We start from the raw sequence: 26844 nt of genomic DNA, 5'->3' as shown, positions 1-26844 counted from the left end.
ATTCTTTTCTGGCTTGTAGAGTTTCTGCTGAGAAAGCAGCTGTTAACCTTATGGGAGTTCCCTTGTATGTTATTTTTCCCTTGTTGCTTTCAATAATTTTTCCTTGTCTTTAATTTTTGTCAATTTGATTACTATGTGTCTTGGCGTGTTTTTCCTTGGGTTTATAATGCCCTGGACTCTCTGCACTTTCTGGGTTTGGGTGGTTATTTCCTTTTTTTGTTAGGGAAGTTTTCTACTATAATCTCTTCAAATATTTTCTTGGGTCCTTTCTCTCTTCCCCTTCTGGGACCCCTATAATGCCAATGTTGCTGCATTAATGTTGTCCCAGAGGTCTCTTAGGCTGTCTTCATTTCTTTTCATTCTTTTTTCTTTATTCTATTCCATGGCAGTGAATTCCACCATTCTGTCTTCCAGGTCACTTAACCATTCTTCTGCCTCAGTTATTCTGCTACTGATTGCTTCTAGTGTATTTTTCATTTCAGTTATTGTATTGTTCATCTCTGTTTGTTTGTTCTTTAATTCTTCTAGGTGTTTGTTCTTTAATTCTTCTAGGTCTTTGTTAAACATTTCTTGCATCTTCTAGATCTTTGCCTCCATTCTTTTTCTGAAGTCCTGAATCATCTTCACTATCATTATTCTGAATTATATTTCTGGAAGGTTGCCTATCTCAACTTCATCTAGTTGTTCTTCTGGGGATTTATCTTGTTCCTTCATTTGGTACATAGCCCTCTGCCTTTTCATCTTGTCTATCTTTTTGTGAATGTGCTTCTTGCTTCACAGGCTGCAGGACTATAGATTTTCTTGCTTCTGCTGTCTGCCCTCTGGTGGATGAGGCTATCTAAGGGGCTGGTGCAAGTTGCCTGATGGGAGGGACTGGTGGTGGGTAGAGATGGGGGTTGCTCTGGTGGGCAGAGCTCAGTAAAACTGTAATCGCTTGTCTGCTTATGGGTGGGTCTTGGTTCCCTCCCTGTTAGTTGTTTTACCTGAGGAGACCCAACACTGGAGCGTACTTTGGCTCTTTGGTGGGGCTAATGACAGACTCTGGGAGGGCTGACAGCAAGGAGTACTTCCCAGAACTTCTGCTGTCAGTGTCCTTGTCCTCAGGGCGTGACACAGCCACCCCCTGCCTCTGCAGAAGAGCCTCCAACACTAGCAGGTAGCTCTGGTTCAGTTTCCTATGGGGTCATTGCTCCTTCCCCTGGTTCCTGATGTGCACACTACTTTGTGTATGCCCTCCAAGAGTGGAGAGTCTCTGTTTCCCCCAACCATATTGAAGTCCTGCAATCAAATCCCGCTAGCCTTCAAAGTCTGGTTCTCTAGGAATTCCTCTTCCCGTTGCTGGACCCCCAGGTTGGGAAGCCTGACGTGGGCCTCAGAACCTTTCCTCCAGTGGGTGGATTTCTGCGATATAAGTGTTCTCCAGTTTGTGAGTCACCCACCAAGCAGTTATGGGATTTGATTTTATTGTGATTCCTCCCATCCTACTGTCTCATTGTGGCTTCTCCTTTGTCTTTGGATGTGGGATATCTTTTCTGGTGAGTTGCAGTGTCTTCCTGTGGATGACTGTTCAGCAGTTAGTTGTGATTCCAGTGCTCTCACAAGAGGGAGTGAGAGCACGTCCTTCTACTCCGCCATCTTGAAATGTTTATTATCTTGACTGTGATGATGGTTTTAAACGTAGACACAAATATCAAAATTTATCAAATTTTATAATTTAAATATAGGTCATTTTTCTCATATGACGTATACCACAATATTTTTTTCTTTGCTGTAAAGAACTTTGTGGCTGAAATAAGGTAACTAAGGAAGAAACTGGGAAATGATGAGATCAAAGCGGCACCAGATCTGTGCAGTACTGGCACTGGTTGGTAATGGTTTTGATTAAAATTTCATTGGGAGAGGGACCTTGAAGATGGCTGAGGAGTAAGATGTGGAGATCACCTTCCTCCTGACAAACACATCAAAAATATATCTACATGTGGAACAATTTCTACAGAACACCTACTGAATGTTGGCAGAAAGCTTCAGACTTCCCAAAAGGCAAGAAAATCCCCAGGTAACTGGATAGGGTAAAAGAAAAAAGAAAAAAACACAGACAATAGGGACAGGACATGCACCTTTGGGAGGAAGCTGTGAATGAGAAAAAGTTTCCACCCACTATGAAGCCCCTTCACTGGCAGAGACGGGGGGTGGCGGAGGGAAGCTTCAGAGCCACAGAGGAGAGTGCAGCAACAGGGGTGCAGAGGGCAAAGCAGAGAGATTCCTGCACAGAGGATGGGTGCCAACCAGCACTCACCAGCCTGAGAGGCTTGTCTGATCACCCATTAGGGCAGGTGTGGGCGGGGAGCTGAGGCTCTGGCTTCAGAGGTCAGATCCCAGGGAGAGGACTTGGGTTGGCTTCGTGAACACAGCTTGAAGGGGGCTAGTGCACCACAGCGAGCTGGGAGGGAGTCCGGATAAAAGCCTGGACCCGCCTAAGAGACAAGAGACCACTATTTCACAAGGAGAGGGGATTCCTTCCCTGTCTGCCCACAGAAGGCAGAGCACCACCTAAACGAGCTCCAGAGACAGGACTGAGCCACAGCTATCAGATCAGACATGAGATATGGGCATGAAACGCTAACACTGCTGCTGCAGTCACCAAGAATCCTGTGTGCAAGCACAGGTCGTTATCCATAGCCCCCCAGAAGCCTGTGCAGCACGCCACTGCCAGGGTCCCGTGATCCAGGACAAGTTCCCCGGGAGACCACAAGGTGCACCTCAGGCTCCTGCAATGTCACGCTGGCTTCTGCCGCCACAGGCTCGCCCCACATTCCAATTATAACTACCGTACCGCTGCCTCCCCCCTGGCCTGAATGAGAAAGAGGCACCTAATTAGCCGATGCTTTACCCCGGCCTGGCTGGGCGGAAACAGATGCCCGAGGGTGACCTACACAGACAAGTAGGGCCAAAAGCAAAGCTGAACACTAAGAAATCTGAGAATAAAGAAGAGAAAGGGAAGTTTCTCAGTGCAGCCTCAGGAGCAGCGGATTAAATCCCCACCATCAACTTGATATACCCTGCTTCTGTGGAATACCTGAATAGAAAACAAACCTTCCCAAAATTGAGGCCATGGACTTTGTGAACAACTGGAGCTTGGGGTTTGCTGCCGTGACTGATTTGCTTCTGATTTTTATGTTTATCTTAGTTTAGCTATTAGCACTTTTTATCATTGGTGGATTTCTTTATTGGTTTGGCTGCTCTCTTCTTTATTCTTTTAGTATTATTATTATTTTTTCTTCCTTTTCTTCTGAGCCATGTGGCTGACAGGGTCTTGGTGCTCCGGCCTAGGGTCAGGCCTGAGACTCTGAGGTGGGAGAACAGAGTTCAGGACACTGGACCACCAGAGACCTCCCGGCCCAAAGTAGTATCAACTGGCGAGAGCTCTCCCAGAGATCTCCATCTCACTGCTAAGACCCAGCTCCATCCAACAGCCAGCAAGCTCCAGTGCTGGAGCCCCATGCCAAATAACAAGACAGGAACACAACCCCAGCCATTAGCAGAGAGACTCCCTAAAATCATAATAAATTCACAGACACCCCAAAACACACCATGAGATGCGGCCCTGCCCCCAGAAAGACAAAATCCAGCCCCACCCACCAAAACACAGGCAACAGTCCCCTGCACCAGAAAACCTACACAAACTACTGAACCAACCTCACTCACTGGGGTCAGGCACCAAGAACAACAGGAACTACAAACCTGCAGCCTGTGAAAAGGAGACCCCAAACACAGTAAGTTAACAAAAATGAGAAGACAAAGAAATACGAAGCAGATTAAGGACAAGGTAAAAACCCAAAAGTCCAAACAAATGAAGAGGAAATAGGCAGTCTACCTGAAAAAGAATTCATAGCAAGTATAGTAAAGATGATCCAAAATACTGGAAATAGAATGGAGAAAATACAAGAAACGTTTAACAAGGACCTAGAAGAAATAAAGAACAAAGAAACAATGATGAACAACACAATAAATAAAATTAAAAATTCTCTAGAAGTAATCAATAGCAGAATACCTGAGTCAGAAGAACAGATAAATGACCTGGATGATAAAACAGTGGAAATAACTACTGCACAGCAGAGTAAAGAAAAAAGAATGACAAGAATTGAGGACAGTCTCAGAGACCTCTGGGACAACATTAAATGCACCAACATTCAAATTACAGGGGTCCCAGAAGAAGAAGAGAAAAACAAAGGGACTGAGAAATAGTTGAAGAGCTTATAGTTGAAAACTTCCCTAATATGGGAAAGGAAATAGTCAATCAAGTCCAGGAAGCACAGAGAGTCCCATACAGGATAAATTTAAGAAGAACCATGCCAAGATACATATTAATCAAACTATCAAAAATTAAACACAAAGAAAAAAATATTAAAAGCAGCAAGGGAAAAACAACAAATAACATACAAGGGAATCCCCATAAGGTTAAGAGCTGACCTTTCATCAGAAACTCTGCAAGCCAGAAGGGAGTGGCAGGACATATTTAAAGTGATGAAAGGGAAAAACCTACAAGAAAGATTACTCTACCCAGCAAGGATCTCATTCAGATTTGACAGACAAAGTAAAACCATTACAGACAAGCAAAAGTTAAGTGAATTCAGCACCACCAAACTAACTTTACAACAAATGCGAAAGGAACTTCTCCAGGCAGGAAACACAAGAGAACAAAAAGACCTACAATAACAAATGCAAAACAATTAAGAAAATGGTAATAGGAACATACATATTGATAATTACCTTAAATGTAAATGGATTAAATGCTCCCACCAAAAGACACAGACTGTCTGAATGGATACAAAAACAAGACCCATATGTATGCTGTCTACAAGAGACCCACTTCAGACCTAGGGACACATACAGACTGAAAGTGACGGGATCAAAAAACATATTCCATGCAAATGGAAATCAAAACAAAGCTGGAGTAGCAATTCTCATATCAGACAAAATAGACTTTAAAATAAAGACTATTACAAAAGAAAAGCAAAACACTACATAAATGGTCAAGGGATCAATCCAAGAAGATGACATAACAGTTGTAAATATTTATGCACCCAACATAAGAGCACCTCAATACATAAGGCAAATGCTAACAGCCATAAAAGGAGAAATCAACAGTAACACAATCATAGTAGGGAACTTTAACACTCCACTTTCACCTATGGACAGATCATCCAAAATGAAAATAAATAAGAAAACACAAGCTCTAAATGACACATTAAACAAAATGGACTTAATTAATATTTATAGGACATTCCATCCAAAAACAACAGAATACACTTTCTTCTCAAGTGCTCATGGAACATTCCCCAAGATACATCATACCTTGGGTCACAGATCAAGCGTTGGTAAATTTAAGAAAAATGAAATCATATCAATTATCTTTTCCAACCACAACATTATGAGACTAAATATCAATTACAGGAAAAAAACTGTAAAAAATACAAACACATGGAAGATAAACAATACACTACTAAATAACCAAGAGATCACTGAAGAAATCAAAGAGGAAATCAACAAATACCTAGAAACAAATGACAATTAAAACATGATGACCCCAAACCTATGGGATGCAGCAAAAGCTGTTCTAAGAGGGAAGTATATCCCAATACAAGCCTAACTCAGGAAACAAGGAAAATCTCAAATAAACAATGTAACCTCACACCTAAAGCAATTAGAGAAGGAATAACAAAAACTCTAGTTAGCAGAAGGAAAGAAATCATAAAGATCAGATCAGAAATAAATGAAAAAGAAATGAAGGAAACAATAGCAAAGATCAATAAAACTAAAAGCTGGCTCTTTGGGAAGATAAACAAAATTGAAAAACCATTAGCCAGACTCATCAAGAAAAAAAGAGAGAAGACTCAAATCAACAGAACTAGAAATGAAAAGGGAGAAGTAACAACTGACACTGCAGAAACACAAAGGATCATGAGAGATTACTACAAGTAATGATATGCGAATAAAATGCACAACCTGGAAGAAATGGACAAATTCTTAAAAGAGCACAACCCTCCAATACTTAACCAGGAAGAAATAGAAATTACAAACGGACCAATCACAAGCACTGAAATTGAAACTCTGATTAAAAATCTTCCAAAAATAAAAGCCCAGGACCAGATGGCTTCACAGGCAAATTCTATCAAACATTTAGAGAAGAGCTAACACCTAACCTTCTCAAACTCTTCCAAAATATAGCAGAGGGAGGAATACTCCCAAACTCATTCTACGAGGTCACCATCACTCTGATACCAAAACCAAAGATGTCACAAAGAAAGAAAACTACAGGCCAATATCACTGATGAACATAGATGCAAAAATCCTCAACAAAATACTAGCAAACAGAATCCAACAGCACATTAAAAGGATCATACACCATGATCAGGTGGGAATTATCCCAGGAATGCAAGGATTCTTCAATATACACAAATCATTCAGTGTGATACACCATATTAACAAACTGAATAAAAAGGATATGATAATCTCAACAGATGAAGAAAAAGCTTTTGAGAAAATTCAACACCCATTTATGATAAAAACTCTCCTGAAAGTAGGCATAGAGGGAACCTACTTCAATACAATAAAGGCCATATATGACATACTCACAGTTAACATCATTCTCAGTGGTGAAAAACTGAAACCATTCCCTCTAAGATCAGGAAGCAGACAAAGTTGCCCACACTCACCACTATTATTCAACATAGTTTTGGAAGTTTTAGCCACAGCAATCAAAGAAGACAAAGAAGTAAAAGGAATACAAATTGGAAAAGAAGAAGTAAAACTGTCACTGTTTGCAAGTGACATGATACTATCCATAGAGAATCCTAAAGATTCTACCAGAAAACTACTAGAGGTAATCCATGAATTTGGTAAAGTAGCAGGACACAAAATTAATGCACAGAAATCTCTTGCATCCCTATACACTAATGATGAAAAATCTGAAAGAAAAATTAAGGAAACACTCCCATTTACCACTGCAACAAAAAGAATAACATACCTAGGAATAAACCTACCTAAGGAGACAAAAGACCTGTAGGCAGAAAACTATAAGACACTGATGAAAGAAATTAAAGAGAATATAAACAGATGGAGAGATACACCATGATCTTGGATTGGAAGAATCAACATTGTGAAAATGACTATACTACCCAAAGCAACCCAGTGATTCAAGGCAATCCGTATCAAACTACCAATGGCATTTTTCACAGAACTAGTACAAAAAATTTCATAATTTGTATGGAAACACAAAAGACCCTGAATAGCCTAAGGAATCTTGAGAAAGAAAAATGGAGCTGGAGAAATTAGGCTCCCTGACTTCAGACTATACTACAAAGCCACAGTAATCAAGGCAGTATGATATTGGCACAAAAAGAGAAATATAGCTCAATGGAACAGGATAGAAAGCCCAGAGATAAACCCACACATATATGGTCACCTTATCATTGATAAGAGGCAAGAACATACAATGGAGAAAAGACAGCCTCTTCAATAAGTGGTGCTGGGAAAACTGGACAGCTACATGTAAAAGAATGATACTAGAACACTCCCTAACACCATACACAAAAATAAACTCAAAATGGATTAAAGACTTAAATGTAAGGCCAGACACTATACGACTCTTAGAGGAAAACATAGGCTGAACACTCTATGACATAAATCATAGTAAGATCCTTTTTGACCCACCTCCTAGAGGAATGGAAATAAAAACAAATGGGACCTAATGAAACTTAAAAGCTTTTGCACAGCAAAGGAAACCATAAACAAGACCACAAGACAACCCCCAGAATGGGAGAAAATATTTGCAAATGAAGCAACTGACAAAGGATTAATCTCCAAAATATACAAGCAGCTCATGCAGCTCAATATCAAAAAAACAAACAACCCAATCCAAAAATGGGCAGAAGACCCAAACAGACATTTCTCTAAAGAAGATATACAGATTTCCAACAAACACATGAAAGGATGCTCAACATCACTAATCATTAGAGAAATGCAAATCAAAACTACTATGAGATATCACCTCACACCAGTCAGAATGGCCATCCTCAAAAAATCTACAAAAAATAAATGCTGGAGAGGCTGTGGAGAAAAGAGAACCACCTTGCACTGTTGGTGGAAATGTAAATTGATACAGCCAGTATGGAGAAGAGTATGGAGGTTCCTTAAAAAACAAAAAATAAAACTACCATATGACCCAGTAATCCCATTACTGGGCATATGCCCTGAGAAAACCATAATTCAAAAAGAGTCAAGTACCACAATGTTCATTGCAGCACTATTTACAATAGCCAGATCATGGAAGCAACCTAAGTGTCGATCAACAGATGAATGGATAAAGAAGATGTGAAACATATATACAATGGAATATTACTCAGCCATAAAAAGAAACGAAATTGAGTTATTTGTAGTGAGGTGGATGGACCTAGCTAGAGTTTGTCATACAGAGTGAAGTAAGTCAGAAAGAGAAAAATAAATACCATATGCTAACACATATATATGGAATCTAAAAAAAAAAAAAAAAAAAAGGTTCTGACGAACCTAGGGGCAGGATAGGAATCAAGACCCAGAGGTAGAGAATCAGTTGAGCACATGGGGAGGGGGATGAAGTGAGAGAGGTTAAGCTGGGATGAAGTGAGAGAGTAGCATTGACATATACACACTACCAAATGTAAAACAGATAGTGGGAATCAGCCGCATCGCACAGGGAGATCAGCTTGGTGCTTTGTGACCACCTAGAGGGGTGGGATAGGGAGTGTGGGAGGGAGACGCAAGAGGGAGAGGATATGGGGATATATGTATATGTATAGCTGATTCACTTTGTTATACAGCTGAAACTAACACAACATTGTAAAGTAATTACACTCCAATAAAAATGTTAAAAAAATAAAAATTTCAATGGGAAGGCATTGAAGAAATTTAGGTCAGGATATGATCTGATTTATATTAAAAAAGTACTAGACTCACAGACCTGTGAAATCAGAAGAGACTCTATGCTCCTCAAGTCCAGATGATCTTTATTTTAAGAGATCCACTGATTTCCTAGAAGTTCTTCAAGCACCAGCTAATATCTGTGTGTGTGTGTGTGTGTGTGTGTGTGTGTGTGTGTGTTCTAATGAAAGGTTCACAGCCTTCATCAGCTACTCAAGACATCTGAGCATAAAATATTAAGGACCAGGGCTTCCCTGGTGGCGCAGTGGTTGAGAGTCCGCCTGCCGATGCAGGGGACACGGGTTCGTGCCCCGGTCTGGGAGGATCCCACATGCCGCGGAGCGGCTGGGCCCGTGAGCCATGGCCGCTGAGCCTGCGCGTCCGGAGCCTGTCCTCCGCAACGGGAGAGGCCACAACAGTGAGAGGCCCGCGTAACGCATAAAAAAAAAAAAAAAAAAAAAAAAAAAAAAAAAAAAAAATATTAAGGACCACACATATATTTGACTTATCTGAATTTAGAGTTGAGGAAACTGAAGCCTAGACAAGTTAAATGATTTGTTCACAATCACAGAAATGATACGTGGATGAGGTCATAATGGGTTTTTGATACTGACTACCCCCTTTCACCTGATCCCTTCATGTCTTCCCACCCCAGTGCTCTTGATTAACGGTACACAATCCTAAGTACCTGGCACACAGTACCCAAAACAAATATCCACTGAACACTGAATGAGCTAGCCAAAATCAACAGTAGCATATATGCACCAACTATGGTCCACAATAGATTATAAGCCAATACAAGTATTTGGAAACAGTCCCTTATAACTCTCTCAACAAATATGAAATAAGCTACTGACTTTATTAAGCTCAGGGAAAAATATGCAGCGAGGCCAACATTCACATTAATTGCAGGGGCAGGGTACATTGGCAGAAGCTTTCTGAAAAGCATTTGGCCTTTCAAAGTTCACACCCTCAGGGGAATCAATCCTAAGGAAATATTGAGAAGAAGCCAAATATTTACATAAAGGATGTTCACAGTAAATTCATTTATAATTATAAAAACCTGAAAACAATCTGTATGTACAATAAGAAAGGACTGGTCAAGATGATTATGACATTGTATAAAATGGAATATTATATAGATTTTCAAAGTCATATTTTGAAGGTTAATATTGAAAAATTCTAATAATATAATGCTCCATGAAAAATCAGCATATAGATATATAGAAGAGGAATACAGGAGGGAGGGAGATAGAGTGAGAGCAAGAGAGAGAGTGATGAAGATGGAGATAACAAGACGTACTGAGCTGAACAGTGAGTAATGGTGAAATGTACTGAGCTTGAAAAGTGTAATTGGTGGTTTATTTTGTCACTTACATAAGTCTCCAGATTGCCTATGATAAGTGAGCATTAGTTTCACAATCAGATGAGGATAATACATGATAAATAACAAGGAATTCATCTTTGAATATTACTGTGAGCCTTCCCTGGGCTATGGAGTGAAGAATAACATATAACTGGCATTCAACAGCTGTTGTTTCCTACCTTTAAAGACAAAGACAAATGAGTTCATGCTTGAATCGTAGCAATAGTGATTTCGATTAGGTATAAATAAAACTGCTTAACTCTAAGGTCATACGGCGTAGTATATTTCACAAGAGGTTTCACATCATCCTTCAGAGACTGTTCCAGAAAGTGTAGCTAGCTACCAGTCTCAGATAATATAAGGTCATTTCCACAACAATCCAAGTAGATGAACATGATCATCTCAAATTCTTTCCCAGCTCTAAGCTCTATGAAAATATAAAATGATCTACTTTAATAGAATTAAGAGGTCTTAAGTTACTGAAACCAACCTGTATTTCCTTTCTCAGACCTGAACACTAATAACATAGCATTACTAATTAGACCCTGCTGTTCACGTGATTTCTACAAAACCACAAATGTACCAGCATAAATTGAATCAATGCATTTCAGAGTTATGTTTCTAAAAAGCAAGGTATTCACCCCTAATATAATGTTTTTGGTTCAGCATTGACTTTAAACTGAATTCAAGAGTGTTGAAACTTAACAAATAGATTAGTATCTCCAATCACAGAGGCAGAACTCTCGTGATCATCATAATTAATAATTATAGCAAATGAGTACCCACAGATACAATGACTTACCAGATATTAATAGAGGAAGTTTAGTGAGAGAGTTACACTTAAAAAGTGTCTATTAGACAGAAGAGAGGAAAACAAAATCAAATGACATTGAGGATTATATCACATACCTATCAGATGAGTGAAATCAATGTCTAATCTTTGTCTGTACTTGAAATCTGGGTCCATTCCACTGCAGTGCAGCACTATCTGTGAAACACACTCCTCAACTATTTTGTAATACTGTGGCCTGCAAAAGAAAAGTAATCTTGAATACCTTTTCTACATATACAAATCAATTTTCTTAAGAAGTGATTCTACATGATAAAGAAAACTAGGTTATTTTCTAGCAGGCTAAAAAACTCTTTTCTAGCCATTACACTCACTCTAGAGGAATATGCCTAAGCTTAAAGATGGGCTGGACGTTATAGTGCAAAACCCATTGTAATATAATCAGCTGTGAACACTTAGTGACTTAATACTCTCGTTTGCAGGGATTCATGCTTGTGTTCAAAGATACTTATCAACCTTATCTACTTATTTAAGCTATTGTTCCTAAAGTTAATAAAAACAAATGACTCTTTAGTTCTACATCTATGGATACAGAAATGGTTCTAAGCCTCTCCAAGTTCTCAATTTCAATAAGGAATGAGTATCTTGGCATTACATGGCAAACAATGTATTGAATTTACTGCCACACTTTTACTCAAGATAGCTATAACAGCTTTTACAAAACTGGACTCAGCCACTTATGTTACAGACTACTCCAAAGGTCTATTTATACACATATTTTAAAAGATCCATTTTGTAGAAGCATACACACTAAATATGTATGGCGATAGCTTCAATTTGCTCAAAGTGTCAAAGGTTTTGAAACATTTCCTAATTCTGTAATCTATCAAGGTAATTCTGGCCTTAAAAATGACCACTTACATACTTCAAAAATTTTTAAAAGGCACTTTTTGCATTAAAATTTGGGGAAAATTTAGTATTTATCAGCAGCTAATAAATTCAACAGAGAAAATTCAGAAAGAAATACTACTATGGACAAGCTATGACATAAACATCCCTAAAATCAGTGTGCTGATAACTAGCCAACCTACTAAATGTCTGCAAATAAAGGCAAACATATTCTAATTGCTCTTACATGTCTTTTGTCATGGGGCTCATCTCAAGGATAAGAATAAATAGTAATATGTATTACACATCTGAGTCTTTTTCAAGTCATCATCAGATCTAGGGTAAACAACATTGGATTATAATCAATCTAGTCAATGACTCTGGGTAAACAGGGAAAACACAATGGTTCTCTTTCAGGACAAATTAATTATCCATAGGTAGAATAAAAGTGCTAGTCGCACATCTACCTCACATGGATGTTCTCAGGATGAAAAGGACGTCATGTTAGAACAACTTCTCGTTTATTCAAAGTTACTGAGAAATGGATGGTTTCACACAAATTATTTCCCCAGGTAACTGTGTACCCATGGGCATAGTACCCCTTTAGTTGCCAGCACTTATTTGAGGAAACAACAATCATTTTGGTTGGATTACTATCTTTCCTGCTTTAAAAAAACCAGCATATTTTAAACATTTTTCTATGTCTCTGTAACATCATGATGCCCATCAGTTATTGCAACTAGCCTAAACTATAAAGGGAACTATAATAGTTCTCTATGGACTTTAGAATTGTCATTTTTGTTGTGACTGTACCCGACCCCATGGTAGCCTTCCTTTGCCCTTTAATCAAGCAAGGTTTGAGAAATCAGAGAACCTAGGTTGCTAGAATTTCATGCATATTAGAGTATGAAGAACAACTAAGAGTCTCTTAAACAGTTAAATATAAGATCATGGTCACCAACTTATGGATAATTTCAGTCATTCAGAAACCCTTCTCTAATTTTCTGGTTTTCAGATATATTCCCAGAACTACACTCTAAAATTTCTGACTTTATGGATTATTATATTCGTTTATTTAGAAGAATTACATTGCTGTGTATAAAGCTGAAATATTAGTATTATTATTTTCTTAGATAAGATCACACCTATTTTTAGATAATACTATAAAAGAGGAATAACAATAGTCTTATTAAAATATAAAAGGACTTAAAATGCTTACTAAATAGCAAATGTTATCATTGCTGTTTTTATTATTATTAAACTTCTGAAGGAGGGCTTCCTTCAGCTACCAGGTTCAAAAAAATATCCACATCCACACACCCTGTGCACACTAAAGTTAAAGCACTTTTACCACATCACAATATAGTGATACTATCTCTATATTCTATTGTCCCTACCACCACATTATATAAATTCATGGGAAGTGTGGCAGATACTGCTAGATGTCCTATGATGTCCACTCTTCTCTTTTTCCTTTACTATTTGAACTTTATGTTTACCTGTGTATATTGCTTGCCAGAATAATATTTCCCATCTCCTTTCACTTATTGCTTCATAAAATCATCTCAGAACTTAGTGGCTCAAAACAATAACATAATCTTATTATCCCTCACATTTTTGTGGGTAAGAAATTCAGGAGGAGCCAATCAAGTCCGTTGGCTCAGATCTTACACATGGCTTCAGCCAGCTAGAGAGAGAGACCTAGAAGAATAGGGTAGACTGAACATAAAAAAAAAAAAGTACGAGGACTTAAAAGTTTTACCATAGACTCTTCAGAGCTTACTCTGTGCCACAAAAGAAATTCATCATAGGGTCAGTAAAATCTGTTGGGTTCATTGCTACTGAAATGGCATACCCCGTTTTTATAAGTATATTATTCTGGCCCAATTAAAAATAGATTGACACCTTTTTAAAAATGTTATCTAGAGTCGTCAAACTCTTATACTCCATGCATATATATATATATATATATATATATATATGCATATACTGTCTAGACCCCACTATATTGTTAATTTTCCTTTAAAATCCAATTCAAATTATACAAATTGTACTCTCATAACAGCCTCTTACCTTATATAATAATCATTTCTGATGAGCAAAAAATGTTGTAGAATGGATAATAAGTAATTTTCAGCAGCAGTGTCCTTCAACATATTATACAGAAGATGGTACACTTCATTCATATCAGTGGAAAGTAAGTAAAGGAAAAAAATCAAGGATTCTTGGTAACAGTTTCATTCATAACAAAAGCAGCTTCAGTTTTGAAAACACTGATATATCATTTTGTTTGCATTACTGTTTCTAAACCTTCAACTCCATGTTCCAGTATTTAAAACATTTCCATAAAGAAGTTTAATCTATGGATCACTTTAGTCTTTTAACAAGTGAAAGAGACTTAGAGTATTTCCAAGACCATTTAACCATTAAACGTTTAAATGATCAGCTGTTCATTATATTTTAAAATTCCAGCTTATAGTTGGTACCATTAGAACAGCAATGCCATTAATGAAAATGTTTTTTTCTTGACCTTCCTGTGGTTGTGATGGGAACCTATATTATGCATGCAAGCCAATACTCCTGTCTTTTCACTGCCCACATAAAATAGTAAGGCAAATAAGCATTGTGTGGGCTGCTAAAAGTTCATAAAAACCAGTTTTATTTTATACAGATGAAACACTTACTACATATGAAATCACTACTGTTTGCATTCATTTGTATGTCAGTATTTGATAAGGAACTTGAAACATATTTTTCTTAGGATATAAAAAGAGTGGTAGAAGTTTAAATGCTTTTAGTAAACTAGAAAACAGATTTAAAAAATGGATTCACTTTTATAAGAAAAGCGAGCACCTAGAAAAATCGATGTAAAAGCAAAGGAGAAGAGGAGATGTAATCGAGCATCTTAAAAATAACCTGAAATGTCAACGCTTTCTCTGAAATAGAATTAAGTATATGATGGATTACTTCTTAGACCCCATGTAAGAGTGTTGTGTTAAAGTCGCATAAGGTCCTTTCGATGGCTACGGAATAGATCCAAAAATAGCTTTCTGATGAAGAGAAATTTATATAAAGCAAGATATTTATTAATTGATACAAAAAGCATTTAATATTATGGAGACCACTGTAGGCTAGAGTCACTGATGAAGGATAAGAAATTACTAGAAATTATCTCTCATAATAACAAAATTGTTATTCATTGCACTTATCCAGTACTCATGTGTAAGACGCTTTGATAGGAACATTGGAGGAAAAAGTTGAAACACTTGTGCCCTCCATCTCATAGGCACAAAGAAGTGTATATAAATAAGGCAGATGCAAGCAAAGCACTGTAGAGTGAGGAGGAAGATGGAAGAAGACGTTATAGAGAAAAAGTCCAACTCAAAGGTCATTTTCGTTCTGAAGTATTTCCCAATTTCCCCAGAACCCATAAGTAAGAAATTTAATGGGTGTGAAACAAATGGCCAGCAATGCTATGACAACCATCTTTTAGATCTAAAATCATTTTGTATAAAATCATTGCCATAGGAAGATTATATGCTAGTTGTATTTGACTCAAATGCTTCTACTCTAGCATCCTTGTTATAGTCAGACCCTATCACATCTAAACTTTTTTCCCCCCGCTAAGGAACCAAAATATTTGGATTGAGAATAAGACATCTATTTGAATTGAATGATATCTCTAAATCACTGGAGTACCATTTAATAAACTGAAAAAGTATATTACCTATAGTCACATATGAACTCACTGAACTTTCCCCCCCAAAAATCCTTATCCATGAAGAATACTGCCTTAGGCTCTTGTCTATTCAAGACCGTTGAGCAGAGTAAACCTATAATGCAGCAAGCCATTGTGTGGATTTCAATACAGTCTGTGTAAATCATCAGGACAGTCTGACAATTCTTCAACATGAATCTCAAGGACAGCATCATCGTGAAGTTCTAATATAAATAAATGGATATAAATTGGGCCGGCAGACAAGAATTCTAATAATGGTTCACAAAATCACCCACAAATCCCTTTTTCACAGTACATGCAAAATGATTTCTGTGGTTCGTTAAAAGGATATTCCATTTCTGCTCGAATGTCATTGAGACGGTGTGATAATTCAGTTAGGTCGTCCTCTTTGTTCTCATCAAATACTTTCAACTGAATATCAAGCTCGTCATTCTCTTTTTCTTTCAGATCCTAATATATAAACAGAAAACTTAACAGACGAATAACAGTTTGACAACCCCATACTTTGGCAATAAAGGCCTGACACTATTATTCATCTATGTACACAGAAGCAATTTCAAATACTGACCCAGGCACTTGGTTTCCTGAAAGAAAGTAAACGTACTCTGTTTTTCTATTTTAAAATGAAAGAACCTCATTGCATTCACCGCATTTCTTTTCATGCTCCAAATTTTGACGATTCACATTAAAAAATTAACGATCACTTTCACAAGGGAAAAAAACTAATTGCTACAAACCCACATTAAATGCTGTCATTTTGACTAAACACACTAATCAAAGATCGCAAAAGAACTCATGCAGTTAGAATATTCACATATGCCTCTGGCAAAAAATGCGAATATAGATCAATTGTATTAATGAAGAACAAATGCAAGGATATATTCAAGGACAACAGTCCCAAGTATGGCGTGGAAAGTTGTAAAAACAAATTTACTTTAAATGACATTTTGTGATTTTAAAGCAAAAAGGCGTCAGGACTTTTTAATCAAGATGCACAACTAGCCTCCTCCCCCACCTTTTATTTTTGCTTAGCCGAATCACAAAATACCAACTTGGGCATCAAAGAGACCTGTTTTTGTAATACATTATAAGCACATGCATTACAAACCTCTGATAATTTTCAAAATCATAGTATAAACAAAATCTTTGGAAGCATGCCACACTAGAGATTGTTGGGCTTAATATATATCACCTGGAATATCTTTTAATATGTGTCCATTAAGTTGCCGCTTTCAAAACCCAAATCGATAATCACAACTGTGGATGCTCAAGGGTGATACCGAAAGAGAGACTAGGATGTTCAGAGCTGAGCTTGAACTCTAAAAGGAAATGCAAGCACGGTGTACTTCAAATTAGGTCGATTAAACAAACTCGGATCCATTTTTTTGTTTCTATTTTTGTTCAATAGGACGATTTTAAATGGAGATGCAACCGCTATTACTGAAGCCAAACACAAATTTATGCAATTTCTAGGTGTTCTTTTTCTAACGTTCACATACATAATAATTTACCTACAGAGCATATGAAAATATTAATGTTTCTATATAATTGCATATAAAATACATAACAAATACATGTATTTAAACTTAGTTTCCTCTTGAGTAATAATTTGTTTTAGGTCTAACTTTCCACTTTGAAAGGGAATGAATAAATTTATTGGAATTAAAGTTATCTAACATTGGTGAGTTATATTATCAGGTGATTTCTGAACTCAATTCAGAAAAGAGCAGGAGCCAGACACACCCAATATGCTTGTCATTGCAGAAAAAACCTTTAATACGTGGGATAGGAAGGGTGGAAGGGAGGGAGACGCAAGAGGGAAGAGATATGGGAACATATGTATATGTATAGCTGATTCACTTTGTTATAAAGCAGAAACTAACACACCATTGTAAAGCAATTATACTCCAATAAAGATGTTAAAAAAAAACAAAACTTCATGGGTAATGTAAGGAGCTGATAAGAATACACTTTCATTCTCTCAAAAAAAAAAACCTTTAATACATTTTATAATATGGATTTTTTCCTTATTCTCATGTCATAAGATATACTTTCTTAGATGTTCATTATCAGACTTTAACACATTCAAATATGTTTGAAAAATAGAAAAAACAAGTTAATTAAATACTGTCATTTAATCAGCATCAGAACTTTACAAAACATGGACTCAACCTTCATGATTAAAATATTTTCAGTGAAAATAACTGGTTAAATATTTATTTCAGTTTTTAATTAGGACAACACATTATTTATATAAGATATATAGTATGTGAACATGTACAGCACAATATAAAAATATAGATATGTATAAATGAAATATCTCATAGTGTTCACTAATAATGCTCCATTAAAATATATATGCATATCTACATACACACACATATATAAAAAACTTCCTTTCATTCAAATGTCAAACCTTGAAAGGTATATTCAAAAATTTTGATAAAATAAACATTTAATGAATTAATAAAAGTTTCATATAGCACAAATGTGACAGATACCCCATTGAAAAAAGGGAAATGCATCACTGAAGTTTGTATTTTAAATGAAGAATGGCATAAAATTACTGAATTACACTACTAATAATTACGTGAAATACTGTAAATATGTTTCAGTTATTTTTTAAACAGTTTTGCTGTACAGGTGTGGAATATTTTCAGCAGATTCTCTAAAACATATAATTAAGTCTCTATAATATGGTGTACTTCAAAGGAAATCAAAGTCCATTACCAGCACATGACTGATTACCAGTCAAGCAATCAAAATTGATTCTTCAAAAGAGTAAGAAAGGGTTTGTCGGTCTTTTAAAAGAAGTTAAGAATGCCTGCTGCCTACAGACACAATTTCTTACTATCTTGTTCCTTCACATATCTGACTTATCTAATATTTTCTTAATTTATTTAACTAACTAAAAGGCAGATGGAGAAAACTTCACAAGAAATCAATGTAAGTTAACTACAGAGAAAATACTATTTTAAAAATCACTATATAGTTTTTAATAACTCATTTGTCCCAAATTACTAAAGCAAATTTATAAAAAGTAAATTTTCCATGTAAGTGAAATATAAACTCTCTTTAAACATCATAATTTATCTATAGAGACAGGGCAAATTTTGAAAATAAATTTCTACAGAATGTAATTAAAATAACTGTCCTTGTCTTGAGGATTCTAATAATTATATGAAACAAAAGTTTCACTCTACTACAATGATGGTCTCATGGATTACTGAAATACTAAGAACTATTAAGAACTATTCTTCCCCAACACCTAATGATTCCAGATATTTATAATTTTTGATCCGTGTACCAACAATTTATATTAGCCCTAGCCACGTCTAATTTGCTGCTTTGAATATGATATATTCCAGAAAATTAGGAAGCTCCTCCTGTTAGAACAATGTATAACATAAGAGTAAATAGGATAAAAGCCAGGATGTTAAAGACTCATCTATGAATATATTATTAGGTTCCCATGCATGTGTAAAAGATGTTTGATATTACTATAAATTCTAGTGGTTGAAATGTAAATATTTAGTAAATTAGATAGCTAGACAGCAGTTGACATGTTAGGTACATCTAGTATACATTAAAGCATGACCATTCTGACTTTTGCTCCAAATTGTGATAATAAAACTACAAGGACAACAGCAACAGTAGTGAAATGTATGGTATTAAGGGAAGGACCTCTAATCTCAGGGTCTATCTGCCTAGATTCTGATTCTCATATTGTATATCAGAAATACCTGGGGAGGATTATTTTCTTTCAAACCAAACATCTCTGCCCTACCCCCAATAAGATTTTGATAGACTCTCTTTAAGGGGACATGCCCAACTTCTTGAGAACCAGAGCCCTATTTAGCCATATTTCACTCCATTGTCACAGGAAGAAAAAGAAATTGAGAATCCTTGTAGGTTCTATTCCAAAACTTTAAGAGGCAGAAACATGACACTTCTCACTTTCCTCTTGCTGAAGGATCACTGAGATCTAAGAATCAAGGCATACTGAAGAGATGTGATAGTTAAAGAAAAATCTAGCTGGAAGCATAAGTTAAGAGGTACAGGGTACCGCAAGGGGCTTTATATACAGCTATAGGGCCAATGCGAAAGTGTAGCTAAGAAACACTGATGCAAAATCTTAGCTGTCAATGTAACCAAAGGAAAAATACCATGAGACCGCTGAACCCAGCAGAAATGAGCACACCCTGGCAAACGTGCAAAAGGTAAGGACAAGAGCTACTGTGCATACCCTTTCTGAAAAGATGAGGACTTAAATAAATTGAGAGTCACAGTTTTCTTGACCAGCCATTCAGTAGCATACGGTAGAAAACGAATGTTTAATTATAAATAGACACAGGGAAATGAAAGCTGGAATAGACAGCAATAACTAAGGCAGAAAAACATGGCATATTAGTAAATGAGTAGAGGATCTTCAGGAGCCCCTGAGGCAAACAAGTGTCCAAAGACATGATTACTCTCCCAGAAACAGAGGACCAGCTCCGAGAGGACAAGGATGGAAACACTGAGTAGGCAATTCAAAAGCACACTAGAATGAGGACTGTAATATTACCTCTAGCTACATAAGACCACAGACTTTTCATGAGGAGAGATTTGTGACAAAAAAAGAATGTGTGTTACATACACTATAACTAGTGAATGTGCCTAAGTTAACTGCATATTGAACCTCTATTCAGGTCACTTACGATGATGCTTTGATTCACTGCAACCAATTCCTTGCTTTTTAAAGTCATGGATGAAAGAACCATTTAAAGTGGAATTGACATAGAAATTTCTAAAACCTCACAGACCCAATCATATATCTTATTAAAATGTGTTTCAATAGACCCAATTGTATATTTTATGATGATGAGTTTCAACCACTTTCAGTTAAGACTATCAGAAGACAAGTTACAGACGCATGCTACACACTAGTCCCTCACCAGGAAATATCCCTGATTTTGCTATTTCTAATACCCTAGGAATACCTTATATACACGCTCATTGACATTTGTTTTATTTTGTTTTTTCTTTCCTCAGTCCTTTTATTCCCCACCCCTACATTTACTTCTTGTTTATCAGGTATGGTCTAAGTAGTTTAAATAAAGAAACTAGTGAGATTTTACTTGTCTCCTTTAAAAATACCATGGTCTTGAACAAAATCCTTCTTTAGTTAACATACTAAGTAAAGTATAAAGTCATGGTAGTTGTATTTCTATTTATAAAATAAGTGTGCTCATTTATCTTAGAACAAGTCTATAACGTTATTTCAAAAATGTTTTTAACAGTATCACAATTAGCACAGATATCCACACTCAATTTAAGAAATAAAATTGTTTTTCTTTAGAAAAGATGCTACTGATTTATAACAAGAATACCATCCTTATGTTATGTGTCTAGAATATACTAATCAAAATTTTATGCATACTTATGCTGAATATAAAGGAAATCAATCTAAGTTATCAAAGAGGAAAGCAAAAAATTTTAATGAAAAATTGAAATGGCAAAAAAATAGCAGTCTTTTATGTTCTCAGTATTCAAAGTCAAAGAAAAGTTCCCTTTCGACTTCAAGAAGACCAAAAAAGCCATCACTTCTGGACATATCATTAGCTGAATTCCAAATCATCAGTTTTATGTAGAGACTAACACTACTGCAATATCAAAAAGCTTACAAAATGTCCAGTGCTTTACAAAAGGAAACGGCAAGGCACATTTATTTACTTTGCTGAAAGTACTTTTGTCTAAAGAGAGAAAAACATTAAAGTTCATAAGCATAATAAATGTGCACATTCCACTTACTGGTAACATTGTTTTTAGTCCTGAACGAAGGAATTCATTCCTTAAATGTATTCGAAAATCAAGCTCATAAGGAGATGTGACAAGGGCATTTATAAACTGCATGCAGGCCACCTGCAATTAGAAAGTAAACTTTGTTAAAAACAAGTTTTTTTAAATTAAAAAAATAATGCATTCAGAATTTTTTTCCATTTACTAAAGGAATACATACATATATTATGAAATACATCAAGAAATGCAAATGTTTATATAAGTATAATGATTATGACTTTACAGTAGAAACAAAAAAATAATAGAGTTTCTAATGTCCAGAGAAATTCTAACGAAGATATGATGGTTGGTCAAGTACTGCTATGCTTTGCTAAACAATATGAAGGAATATTAAACTTTCTCTGAGAAACTCCAAGTTCCAACAGTGTGGATACAGAGCCCTTTAAAAAGATCATGAAATGTATCTTTCATATCCAGCTGTCCTCAGAGGGCGCTTGGGCTCAATTCTATATGGTTATAAACACTTTTCTAAAATAACTCAAACAAAGCTATAAAAGTACCCTGATGTTAAACAGGGAACAGTGATAACTTAGAGATATTATTACACTGAGTTACACTCTCTCCATTCTATTATTGGATAGATTTGCACAAAATATAGAGTAGTAAACTATATGAATAAGATGAATTAATTTACTATATAAAAAAATAAATGCAAGTGAATTAAGATCAACTAGAAGGCACTATGACACAAATACTAATGTGCATTGCATGGTAAAGTAAATATAAGAGCTTGTTTTCAAGTAAAGGTGATTCATTACTTAGACTGATGCTGGAAAATGGGTTTTGGTTTTCTTCTGTTATTGAGGTTCCCTATTATAAAAGAGGAGGGAGTTATTTTCCGGTAATTGCAAGCTAGGAGAGTGTCAACCAAATGCTAACTGCCAAGTGTTCCAAAGATTATTCCTCATTTTTGGAAAATGCTGCTCACGTCTAAGGCAATTGGCTAATAGTTTAAGAGCTGCACATTGAAATTTATTATTTTTAAAGTACGCAATGAGTCTAGTGTTCAAAGAGCTGACTGCAAGGGGACCACTGTAAAATACCAGATTTAGTAAATATGTTAAGTATATATAGAAAGGGGCACAAATAAATCAATAGTTAGTATGGAAAAACACATCAGCAAAAGAAAAATATTTCAAATGTATTTTGACTTGACCACATCCAGACCTGTTATTATGATAGTGATTTTTTTCAAGTAGAGACAAATATTAAACGCTATATTGCTTTTATTGTTACATCTTTATCTTATGCATTTAAGCTGTTTTGGGGGAGATTAGCCTATCTAGCTCACATCCAGGTTCAAAAATCAAAAGTTGCATGCATTAAAAGGGATTATTGAGGTTGTCTCTAACATTACTAGCTATCTAAATGATAATTGAACAATTCAGTCCAATTCTTATGAATGCTCAAATGTCAAGCTAAATCACTTAGACATCTGACTAAATATTTGCCATTGACTTGGCATTACCTCAAAAGTCATATCAGATAAGTTATTATGATGCTTATGCCTTAATGGGTTACTTAACCTTCCTGTTTACAGTAAGAAAATGTTTAAGTATTCATATAGTTTCAGTAGGCTGGAATATAAGTTTGCATAGTGTATGAGTCCATAGGTATATTATGACTGTATTTGCATGAATGATTCTTGTTATGTTACAACTCTGACCTGACCGAACAAGCCAAAATACATGTCCAATCCAAAATTAATAGAGAGAAAAGTTGCCATCTGCTAGGATTGTTTTTGCCAGAAGAAATTCTAGCTTAATGGCTTGTATTAATACCTTACAAGCAAAGAGAACATTTCCATAAGAAACAAGTTAATGAGTCTTGGAATTGTACCTTTATACAATAAAAGTATTGGGATCAGGAAATTATAAAAATAGTAAAAGCCAAAAAAATTAATGAATGTAACATCAAAATAATTTTACATTTAATAATATAAATGTTGCAATGCTTTTAAATACTCATTTAACACACAATGTATGATATATAACTAAATGCTAAAAAAAGAAGTTACATCCATTGACTATAGTAAAAAATAGCACACACTTTGAAGTCAGTAGTTTAAACAGGTAACAGCACTGGTTTATCAATGTACTATTTACTGTTTATCAAATTCTTAAAGATATTTAATTACTTACAAATAGCATAAGATGAATATTCATACTATCATGTCATTTTCCAACATAATCTGCTAAAGCAATGCTCTTTAATAGGAATATTTACATTGTATGAATGTGGAGAACAAAAAAACTCATCTTAATTATCTCCATTCCTTTATACTACTACACAATTACTGCCCTTTTCAGAGGATAGGAACAAAATCAATCCAATTGTCACTATTTACAAAGTTATATTTTTAAAATGTAATTAGTTTATAGGGCAGAGTATATTATTATTTAATTATAAATATGAAATACCCATTGTGTGGATTCTGAATTCATAGCTAAATACAAACCTCCAAACTATTATCATCATTAATATATTGTATTAGTTTTTGTTACCAACTTAGGAGCTTTACATAATGCACCATCTAATCTCACCCTCACAAAAACCATGAGATAAGTGTTACTATTATCCTTATTTCACAGATGATGAAGCTGAGGCTCAAAGCAGATAAATAACTTATACAAGGTGACACAGCAAGGAGGAAATTCATGATTCTAAACATATCACTTTACTCCAAATACAGTATAATTTCCAGCACATTCCAGATGCCTCATAGACTCCATTCCTAGATTAACACAACAAAATATTTTAAGGATGGGTAAGATAATAAAATTTAACTAGTGCATCATGTTTAAAATATTGGGAATACCTAACTTTGAAACTATAGGTTAATTAGAAAAACATATAATTATTTTAATATGCTGTCTAGTATATAAAATGGTTATCTTATGGTTATCAAGTATACCTCAATAAAAATAAAGTGGTTATCATAATACATAATGGAATGTGAAAGGAAGAAAGAAAGAAAGAAAGAAAGAAAGAAAGAAAGAAAGAAAGAAAAAGGAAGGAAGGAAGGAAGGAAGAAAGAATAAAAGAAAGAAAGAAAGAAAGAAAAGGAAGAGAGAGGAAGAGAGAAAGGGAGAGAGGGAGGGGGGAAGGGAGGAAGGGAGATAGAAAATGGTTTCTGGAATGTGTTACATTCCACTTTATATAGATCCTGAACAGTGACCTATGGACAGCATCCCATCATCCAAAACAATGGCCTCTCACTCTCCTTTGCTTCCTGCCACCCTACTCCCTCAACTCCCTATTCAGCATAGATGTGCACACAAATACACACATCACACACACACACACACACACACACGAGCATGCTGTTCAATACAGAGCCACTGACTACAATTTAAATTTAGCTTAATTATAATTAAATAAAATTTAAAATGCTGTTGCTGAGTTTCATTAGTTACAGTTCAAGTGTTGAACAGCCACATGTGGCTAGTGGCTCCCATATTGGACAGCACGGATACAGGAGACTGCAGAAAGTTTGACTCAATAGCACTGCACTGGACACTTTAAAAAGGATTCTGGCCTAATATCTAAAACCTAAGCTCCAAAGAAGTATAAAACTCATTTCTGAATAGTGGAACTTTCAAAATTGGCATTGTTCGACTTCCAAGTATATAAAACTTTAAGAGCATGATTGAACGATATTGTCCTCTTACAAAGAAAAATCAATCTACTTTCAAAAAACAAAACTCCAACTCCAGAGATAGAAAATAAAGGATTACGGGATTTGAAAGCTAGAAAGAACATAAAATACTCTGGTCCGATATCCTCATTTAAAGATAAGGAAACTGAAAACCTAGGAAGATTAGATGATTTGCCCAAGACTGTATAGCTAATAATAAAACACAAAGATTGGATTTGAACTCAGGCCTCATGACTTTTAGTCTTTTAGGTAGAATCTTTTAGGTAGAATCTTTCTACCACACTATAATGCACAAATCAGGCATTGCTGAATAGCATTTTTCCCTGTACTGGAAAGAAAACAAGTGCCTTTAAATAGAAATCACAGAGTCCACTAGCCAGATTTCATCTGTTGCTTAGTTTCTTTATAATGTATCTAAGGTTCAAAATGATCCGCCACATTTATTTGATTTAAATTCAGCTTCCATGAGAACTAAAATTCAAAAATAATAGGAAGTCTGAATTTTCTCCATTATTGATAAACATACTAGGCTAGAACTATGATTATGATTTTTAAGCAGTAAAAAAAGTTTCTGTATTTGCAATGTTATTAAATGATCTCCCTATATTATATGGAGATTTTAACATGATATCTATATAACCCATTTAACAAATGTATAAACATGTAGATAAAAACCACCAACTTTGCACATATGAGAAAGCATCCAATAATTTCTGCCATGCATAACTATACTAAACTGAATTACTATCAATTTTTCTATAACATTATAATCCTTCTTTTACCATAATAGGATACATTCTTTGTATAATAATCACCTACATTCTTTAGTCACAGGGTTCTATTGTCTTCATCCTGGGGTGTGGGGTGTGGTATAGAGAGTGAAATATCACAAAATAAATTTCAAGCTTCCTCAAGATATGGCTCTGTATTTGCTTAGGGTTTTCTTTGTAACCCCTAACTGCTGCCAATAAAATGTTTAAAATATAATGGGTGAATAGTCATTAAATGTTTCAAATTTTATTGACGAGATATACTACTACAAAAAGAAATTGCATTCAGTTTCTTAAGTGACAGAGGGGAAAATATTTAAACATAAAATATCTTCAAAAAATTCCTGGGAAAATGCTAGAACCTTTTATTTACTGTAACTCACCAGCTTTGAAAACTATACAAACATCTATCTGTTTGATCACAATTCACAGAACTATATAGTACAGTAATTGCCAACTCTAGGACATTCTCAGACAGATTATCCATATTGCCATTAGCTGTGACAAATTGTGCTTTTAAAATGTTATTGACACTGTCACACATTGACCTTACTAAGTACTTTTCTGACACTAACAAGGTCTTGCTTTATCCCAACCCAGCAGGAGTTAGGAAAAAAGATGGTTTGAGTCAAAATACGTACCAACGAAGAAAGATACAAATGTACAGAGAAAGTTAAGTCATAAAATGGAGGATTCCAAGCATGGCATTGCCAAGTACAAAGGTATGGAGGCAGAGAGATGAAATAGCATAAAATGTTCATGGAACTGGGTACAGTATGACTGGATCAAAAACTATATGTAGAAGAGTGACGGAATATGAGGTTAGAGACAAAG

At 35.5% G+C, this 26844-nt stretch overlaps 1 protein-coding gene across 1 annotated transcript in view; it reads right to left on the bottom strand.

The window, feature by feature from the left end:
- The window catches only part of DIAPH2 (diaphanous related formin 2), a 741115-nt gene that overhangs the window by 457175 nt on the left and 257096 nt on the right, over positions 1–26844 (bottom strand). Inside the window, exons 11-14 of the mRNA XM_065900213.1 lie at positions 21535–21645; positions 16073–16191; positions 14076–14192; positions 11234–11352 (exon numbers count right to left, since the gene is read on the bottom strand). Of these exons, the coding sequence (XP_065756285.1) occupies positions 11234–11352; positions 14076–14192; positions 16073–16191; positions 21535–21645 (466 nt within the window). The remainder of the gene's footprint in view (positions 1–11233; positions 11353–14075; positions 14193–16072; positions 16192–21534; positions 21646–26844) is intronic.

Source organism: Phocoena phocoena, chromosome X (genome assembly GCF_963924675.1).
Source record: "Phocoena phocoena chromosome X, mPhoPho1.1, whole genome shotgun sequence".
In the NCBI taxonomy this organism is placed as follows: Eukaryota; Metazoa; Chordata; class Mammalia; order Artiodactyla; family Phocoenidae; genus Phocoena; species Phocoena phocoena.
This window is presented reverse-complemented; position numbering and strand designations above follow the sequence as displayed.